Raw genomic sequence first — 9,211 nt, 5'->3', positions numbered from 1 at the left:
CGGGTAAGTAGGAATGATAGGAAAAAGTCCGTGCGACGTATTTCTGGTTCCCCCTCCCACCTTGTGAGGTGACCTTGATCGAGGCTCTGAGTGCAGATAGGACGCAGGATGCTAGCGGGTAGCTGAGTACCCTGCTAGCTGGTAGCGCTTGGCTTAAAAAAGGTTAATTAATACCTTATCAAACGAAGAAAACTTTCCGACCTTAGCAAGTTTTAATAGGTGATTATTAAGACGTGTTTCCCTGAGCTCTGTGCCTCATGCATGCATTGATAACCTCAGACGATGTATAACTCCTATCCTCTCCTGTAGAAACTAAGTCCCTGTGACGTCACGTGGAGTGGAATCGCATGGGCGCCAATCTGGCCTTTTTCAAATGAGGATAAAAATGGACCTTTGCCATTCGTCTAACCCGGTATTTCAAAATCCAAATAATTTGTTTATTATGAATACACTAATGGTGGGTAACGAATCGCAATCAATGCATTTTTTTTTCTTTGATGAAGGAAACTACCCTATGGTATATACATATGTATTTTTTTGTTCTACTCTGTCATATATTTAGACGCATTCTGTGAAATCGATGTATAATGTAAAGCAACTTATTCTTGTGATATGTCTGACTCTATGATATTTATAATCATATATGTTCCTAAGGGACAAACTTGCCCCGGAATAATAAATTTCATATTCTATTCTACCCTCACCACGGAGGTTCCGAATCGCCCCTCCAATGCCCTCCCTGGGTGATTGGACGTATCAGCAGAAGCACTAAGTCCTAGCCCTGGTGTGTTGTAATGTTGAAAGGGTCCTCATCCACAGACATCAGTTATCCAGCGTTCAAACTTACATCACAATTTTTATCTACCCTGTATAGTGATGGACACTGCGAGAGTCAGTCATTTCAATTACAGTAGAATCCGTTCAAAGGGTCCACCGGTTACTTGGGGCGGCCGCTTAATTGGGGCAGATCTTGAAGAACAGAACCAAATAGAGGAATATCCCAGAGTATTCTCCACTTAATTGGGACAGCGTGCTGATTTATTGGGCCACGAGTCGGCGACATAGACTCTATACTCGTGATGACATTAATTTTTCTTTTTTCAGAATACTAATTTTTTTCCTCCTTTGATTTACTCTTATTTTTCACAAATGTTCCTAATCTTGCCCTATTTTGAAAGCTCTTGTTGTTATACTATCGCAGGAGGATAGGACTTAGTTAAAGATATTCATTCAGCATCAAAAATGATAATAAATTAATTAATCTCACAGATTTATTATTCAAATTAAAAGTTTAATAAACTTATGTTGCATTATAAACATTCTTTAGTCTTTTTTCTATCATTTCAACGTTTGTTTAAGCCCATATACAGGATAGTTCGCGTAATTGGGGCAGCCGCTTTAATTGGGGCAAAGTGCACAAGTCCCGATATGTCCCAATTAACCGGAATCTTCTTTACTATTATTATTATTTGGGCCAGGCATACTATTATGATTATTATTATCCTTCACTCAACCAACGAACAATGTTCAGTGCGTCTTTGCGTGGTGGTTGAGCGTGCTCTTCTGTGAGAAGCGCTTGTGGCACACGCCACACGCAAAGGGCCTCTCCCCCGTATGCACCCGCAAGTGCGTGCACAGGTTGCCGCTCTGCGCAAAGCCCCTCCCGCAGTGCTCGCACACGAAAGGCTTGCTGCCACTGTGCGTGCGCTCGTGAGCCACCAAGTTGCTGCGGAAGGAAAAGCCCTTGCCGCACAGATGACACACGTATTCCCTGCGTCCCTCCTGCGCTGCGTACTCCACGGCTCCGACCCCCTCGTCCGTTCCAGTGTGCACGGCCATGTGGCGGTTGAGGTCGCTGCTCTCGACAAAGCCCTTGCGGCACACCGCGCAAGAGTAGGGTCGGTCGTCAGTGTGCGTGATGCAGTGTCGCTTGAGGTGACTGCTCTTGGTGAAGCCCTTACCGCACTGCACGCACCTGGAAAGCATTGACACATTACTGCGCAAGCCATTCCAAAAGGCATATGGCAGTGGGTGCATTACAATTGTGCGTGAACTCACTAATTTAACACACTGCACAGACCTGGAGAGCATTAACATATCACTGCGCAAGCTGCTCTATTAGGTATATAGCAGTGGGTGAAGTCAACAGGATTTTATAAAAATTATAACTAAGTAAAAATCACAGCTGCATGAATTATTCCAACTTCTAAAAGTTGCTCTCAATTTCAGTCGGTTTTCCATTATAGGAATATATTCTATTCATATAAATTCTTGTAGATTTTATGGACTTCTGGATGTAAAAGAACTTTCGATTGATTCAATTATTAAGGTTTCCATTTTTATTTAGTAAAGTAACTCAGAATCAAAACAACAACAATGAACATGTTATTTATAGAAACAGTTGAAGCATTAAATTTCAATCTCAACAATTCTCTTCGCTTTCATTGAAAGGGAAACTCATGCTGTTACCGATTTTGTTCAATGGTTTTGTTATGATAGGATAAACATCAGTGTAATAATTGAAATGTCACGCTGGGTGAACAGAAACTACATGACAGAAATAATGAACTGTTAACATAATAAAAGAAGAAATTCCTTAATGTTGTCGTGCCTATAATTTTTCCAAAGCCTGTGAAAGAGTTCCGATGCACTGAAATACATGGCCATACGCAATGAGGAGCAGGGGGGGGGAGCTGCCCCCCCTTGAAGCAAAAATTGCAAAAGTATTTAAGCAAAATCAGTACTGAATTGCAACGAAAGCATTTAACAAATTTTCTTTAAACCCACGAAAAATGATAAATATTAGTATAAGATTTGTAACTAAAATACAATTATTTTTTTCAAGGAAATAATTTCATAAATTAAAGTCACAACTTGGTTTGCGCCCCCCTACACCATGGCTTTCCCCCCTGTCCCAGTTTAGATCAGGGGTACGACCTTGCTGAAATATTACAATCACTTGGAAAGCATCAACAATCCCAATTACAGCTTTAACATTTTACCCCGCAAATCATCCCAATAGGCGTATGGCCGAGGGTGAAATCAATTTTTTCAGGCTGTGTAACTGATTAAACTTGTATATGAGAGCGTAGGGGTTGGAGAACAAGGGGATGTCTTTGCCAAGTTCGACCCAGAAATATGAATGTGAAATATCAAATCAAGTATTCGCACAAATTCAATAAAGCTGATTACGTTTTGCAGTTTGCTGCGTGGAACAAAAGCAGACTTTTTTAAGGTCTTACTTCATCAAATTCAAAGAGTATTCTGAAAAGACAAAAAAAGGCCCACATGATTCCACGACATCACAGCCTCACAGGTGAGCAGACACCCTTGGGGAAGTTTTGAGAATCTCTCACAAATTGGACGAGAGAAATTTAAGAATTCCTTCCACCTCCATAACGAAGTTTTTTCCACGAGAGGAGACTTTCAGTTCATGACTTTACCTGTGCGGTTTGACGGCACTGTGGCTCTTTGCGTGCTGGGTCAGGTCGCTCGCCTTGACGTACCGTCGTCCGCAATCCCCACACGCAAAGGGGAGCTCCCCCGAGTGGTGCGTCCTTGCGTGGCACAATAGCTGACTGCTCTTGCCAAATCCCTTGCCGCAATACGCCAAATCCCCGAGCCCTGTTCTCGAAAGACAATGCAAGTGCATCAAAGAAGAGTGAAGACACAGGCCAAATACAAGCATACCAACATAGTATGTATAAATGTAACATACACTAACTTAAAAATACATCTTTCAAAGTGTACAACCAAATCAGAACATGTATACGCACAAACAAAGCACCTGTAAGTCAAAGAAATTTTACAACATGATGCCACGTTATTACTGTGATGGATTAGAATTTTAAAACAACCAAAATTACTCACATACTCCTAAGTAATATTATATTTATGTATATAAAAGGACAAGGAATACATTATTTAGCACATGTTGTATTTAAAATTTAACTTTATTCAATGCAAGCTAAGACACTGTTTAGACCTCATGAGTAGATGTTGAAGCCACCTAGAATTCTATTCTTTGTGTTTTTGAATCTTACTTGACTCAAAGAGTGATAGACATTTTGATTCTGTTGGTTTGCATGATATTCCACATTTCGAAGCAGTCATAAAAAATAAAAATATTAAGCTACTGCCCTTGTAATTAAGAAAAACACAAATTTAGGCCAGAAAATAGGCGTTGAACTGGAAAAATTATAGGTGAAATGAATTTGAAAAATCTTTTGAAATTCCCAGCTGGAGCAAAAATTCATGAATGATTTACGATAACATCAATACAGTACAACCAAATCAGAATATAACTAAACACAACCAAAGCGCCTGTAAGTCAAAGAAATTTCACAGCATTATCAGTTCTGATTGCGGCTACTAAACACTAGCCCACTCAAAATCATTGGCCCCTGGTTCTGGATCTGACTAGGCTGCTTGCTGGCAATATCAAAATTGCATCGTCTAGTTAGAAGCAGCTGCTGAACAGTGATTTCGTCTTATAGTGCACTTGGTTGTGCCTCCAAAGTGGACTGGAGGTCGTCTCCACTCACAGCTGACGTAAAAGACGAATTGGAAAGTGGGTTGTATTTATCCTTCCGCGTATACGTCACGCAAAACACACATGCGATTATGCTGTCGACACTGCAGGATATGCAAAATATATCCTATAAAGCATTTTAATAAATAGATTTAGAGTAAAAACAATTATAAAATTGATGTGGCGTAGTTTTCATGTACTTAATAGTATATTTTTTTGGTAGTTGCTATGTTGCAATCTTATTTTTTATTCATTAGATTAAAATATATTCTGAACAAACCTCGTAGCTCCGTATCACTCGTTGCAAAAGTTAACTGTGATATTCTATAATCTCGATGATTAACGTTGCAGTTCAATATTTCTCAATTAAAGTAAAATTTATGTTGATAAAATTAATATACAAATATGTAATGCACGAACGTTCAATCATAGGAAACCATTCACCAGCATATGTGACTTTCCGAACGAAAACGGTGTAAAAACCCGTCTTGATATCTTCATAGTCCTCGTGGCAGACTCGTGCGCTATTTTTGAAGTGAAAACTTCTCTAGCGGCGTTAAGCACTTTTGCGGGATGGGGGAAAAGCATAGAATTCGCGTGAGCGCCACCGACCCGACACCGCGATCGCTACTGCGAGATATACATTTCCGTCTTAAAATTCATCTCTCAGTGTCACATCCTCGGTTCGATTCCCCGCCGGGGAGGATTTTTTTCTCAATCACATACAATTTAAAAAATTTTACAATGGATATTTTACTACGCAGGCCCACTAGGTATAGTAAATAAACTTTGTTAATATATTGACTGTTAAAGTCTTTTTGTTTTAAAAACCTAAATATTGAAAATAAAAATCTATAGTGTATTTTGTATAAGTTCATTAAATATATAGAGCTCGTGCATGAACGTGCACGCGTGCACGAATGAATGTGCACACGTGCATGAATGTACACGCTATAAAAATACAGGTCAGTACAATTTAAGGCAGTTTCTTTCACATGCATAGTGAACAATTATAGGTTTAAAGCATATTAAATAAAAGAAATAAAAGCATATTATATTTTAACACGTTGCATACCGATGGCGAGAATTCTCGTCATTTTTTTCCCGAACGTTCCGGACGGATTACGAAGATTCTCGTCATTTAGGCGCATCAACCTAAACAGTTTTAAAGCGTAAAGTACGTATTCGTTAGTACGTTTTCAGTTGTTGTTCGTAATTCATAATGAATTGATGCATCATAATGTTTGATTGGGTAAAGTTATATTCTAAACATTAGCTTTTTAACCATGTTAAACCAAAGGCATTACTCCCTAATAGGCACATATATCCATCCTCAACACCTCCACCCAGAATCGGCGTTCCTCTTCTTACCAGCGTTGGCATCTTTTTTATCTTTTTCCTTGAAGGTTTGCACGCATTTGTGCTCTAAAAACCACTCATATGAATATTCCATATTATGGCATCACACCGGGAGGACAACACTTTGGATGAAGAAGAAATTTTGTTAGACTTGTGTGCTGATGATTTGTCAGATGTACCATTAGGGCAGGGGTCGGCAACCAGCGGCTCGCGAGCCACATGCGTCTCTTTGGATATGAAACTGCGGCTCTTTAGTTCCATACGCAAATATTACTTATTTAAAATAACATTTAAAAAAGATTTTGAATCGACCAACGAGGATTGGGCACCATTTCTCTCTCTCAGCCCATTGTACTCGCTTTTCACTCCACCTCTCCCCCGTGACACGCGTTGTCACTGTCGTCAGTATGGTAGAAGCAAGCTCTCGAATGAAGCCGTCGCCGCAGTGCTGTTGATGTGCGAAGGAAGTGGGGGCCAGTCCGGCGCGAACCATGGTTCACGACGTAAGCCAGCAATTGTCGCTCTAATCGTCCGTCACTACTCAAACTGACCTTTGCCTTCCTACTGAATTCGCTCCAACTCATAATACACCAAGAAGCGCTTTGTGTCCAAAAATTTCCGGCCGAAATAGTTGAGGTCATGAATTTGGTAATCATGATTGTTGGAAACATAATGAAAATACACTTACATTATGTTTCCTGTGAACAAGTTCCACCAAATATCGCCTTCCAACCTTAAGCTGATCATGATTGTTAACAGCATCTTGTCAAAACCACTGTACCATCGTCAGTTTAAAGAATTCTTAAATGAAATGGAGACTCAGTATTCCGACCTCCTTCACAATAAAGTGCGATGGCTTTCCAAAGGTGAGGTGTTGAAACGTTTTGCTTTGTGCTTAAATGAAATAAATACAGTCCTCAATGAAAAAGGCATTAATCACCCTGAATTAGAGAACGGCAAACGGTTGCAAAAATTTTATTTCATGGTAGATTTCACGGCAAAATTAAACGAGCTGAATCTAAAACTGCAAGGAAAGGGAATCCCAGTCTATGTTTTGGTAGAAGAATTGGTTTGTTTCGAAGAAAAATTAACTATTTTAGCAGAACATATTCAGAGCGGTAAATTGCTTCATTTTCAATTTCTAAAGCAATATCGCGATTAAAAAACCAGAGCAACTGTTGACACGATTTACTTCAGCACAGTTATAAAAAAATTATAGATGAATTTGCTGACAGATTTCAGCAATTTAAAACCAACAAACCACTCTAGCATTCATAGAAAATACTCTCAACACAATTAGTGACGAAATCCACATTGAGCCCTTTGGAGTTGATACTGGATCTTTAGAAATGCAATTGATCGATTAAAAAGTAAAGCTTTGTGGAGTGGAAAATTTACAGAGTTGAAAAGCAAGTTGGAAGAGTTGGAGGTCCAGAAATATATGTACGTAACGCAACAAAAATGGACAGCTTTAAAAGAATTGCCGCGAGTTGAGGCACTTATATTCGACGCATGGAATAGTCTTCCAGATTGCTACAGTGAGGTGAAGAAGTTGGCATTTGGAGTACTGACAATCTTCGGATCGACATATTCGTGCGAGCAAGCATTCTCTTGCATGAATATAATTAAAAGTAAAGTAAGTAGCCAACTAACAAATGAAAATTTGGAGTCATGTATGAAACTTAAAACAACAAGTTATGAGCCAAATTTTGTCCGAACTTTCTAACACCATGCAAAGCCAACGCTCCCATCGAATTTGTTTGTTTTTACTTTTATGTACAAGTTACATTGTTTAATAAAGTTTAAATTTTTGAAATGTATGTTATCGTTTGTTTTTATTTTCACATCAATAGGACATGTGCTTGCAGAGCAACACTTTGCCAATTTCAAAGAAGTTAAAAAATGGGTTAATTAATGGTTTAACTCACAGGAGTTACAATTCTTTTAGAATTTTATCCATAAATTACTTCAGAGATGGTAAGATGTATAGAATCGAATGGTCAATACTTTGATTAAATAAATTTTAAGGAAATACTTGAAATAACGTGTTTTATTTTGCGAAAAATCCGGTAAAGACTTTTACACACACCTGATATACTACCTAATTTGTTGTAAAAAACACTACTTGTATAAGAATAAATAGATTTTTTCTTATGAATAAATAGATTCGTTTTTTTTATAAAAAAATATTTATGCGAGTGCTATTTATTGTTGGTAAGAAAAATTTTTGTGACTCTTTAAAACTTTGAAATTTTGTAAATTGTAATTTTTGGCTCTTCTGACTCAAAAGGTTGCCGACCCCTGCATTAGGGTATGACGAGGATAACGACGAAAGTGAAAGCGATTCTGATTTTGTGGTGAATATGGAAACTAGAAAACCTATTCCTCTAGTTATCAGTGAAAGTGACTCCGATGCGAGTGAAAATGAAGACAATGCTTTGGCAGGAAGTTCTACTTCATGGAAAAAAATAGATTTTGAGAGATATTTAGAGCAATTTTTGGGCCAACCTGCAGTGAAGTGATTACCAGAAAATTCCACTAACATCCTCGACGTGGTCTCACTATTTCTTGGTAATGATTTTTTTGAAATGATGTGCCATCAATCCAATTTGTATTGCTGTCAAAATAAGCATAAATACAAAGAATCGCCAAAAACAGGGAAGTGGTCAAACATAACCATGGCTAAAATGAAAAAAATCTTTTCTGTTTTGATTCTGATGGGTCAAGTGAGGAAAGATACACTGAAGGAATATTGGAGTACAGATCCTTTCATCGAAACAAAAATATTTAGTGACTACTGATGCGAAACAGATTTTAGCAGATGTGGAAAGCGTGGCACTTTAGTGATAACGAAGCATTCTTAGATACTTCGGATAGACTACATAAAATAAGACCCACCGTGGAATACTTAGTTGAAAAATTTCAAAATGTGTAGAAACCAAAGCAGGAATTGTCACTTGATGAAGCCATGATTCCATGGAGAGGAAGATTGAAAATCCTATCTATATACATCAAGACCTATAATCCTGCAAAAATTGTAAAATATGGTTTACTACTTCGAATGATTTGTGAAAGTGATTCTGGCTACATTAGTAATTTAGAAATTTATTCAGCCGAGGGGAAAAAATTAGAACAAACCATCTTGTCTCTTTTGAAGCCACATCTCAATCTTTGGCATCATGCCTATCAAGACAACTATTATAATAGTGAGAAAATTGCAGAACTGCTCTTAGATAACAAAGTAAGAGTGTGTGGAACCATAAGACCAAATTGGGGACTCCCTCCCGCGTTGAAGAGCGAGGCAAAAACTTTGAAAAAGGG

General features: G+C 38.3%; 1 protein-coding gene across 1 annotated transcript; it reads right to left on the bottom strand.

Annotated features, from left to right (window-relative positions):
• Positions 1-1,428: 1,428 nt before the first annotated feature.
• LOC124158267 (zinc finger protein 239-like) lies at positions 1,429-8,435 on the bottom strand. The gene is made up of 3 exons (XM_046533462.1): positions 8,399-8,435; positions 3,444-3,624; positions 1,429-1,975 (listed from the first exon to the last, which is right to left on the bottom strand). Exons 1-3 carry the CDS (start codon positions 8,433-8,435, stop codon positions 1,528-1,530), a joined length of 666 nt encoding a protein of 221 aa, XP_046389418.1. The 3' UTR covers positions 1,429-1,527.
• Between the last annotated feature and the right edge of the window lie 776 nt (positions 8,436-9,211).

The sequence above is a fragment of the Ischnura elegans genome, chromosome 4 (assembly GCF_921293095.1).
Source record: "Ischnura elegans chromosome 4, ioIscEleg1.1, whole genome shotgun sequence".
NCBI classification, from domain to species: Eukaryota; Metazoa; Arthropoda; class Insecta; order Odonata; family Coenagrionidae; genus Ischnura; species Ischnura elegans.
Note: the sequence above shows the minus strand (reverse complement) of the source record. Positions and strands in the feature narration are given on the sequence as shown.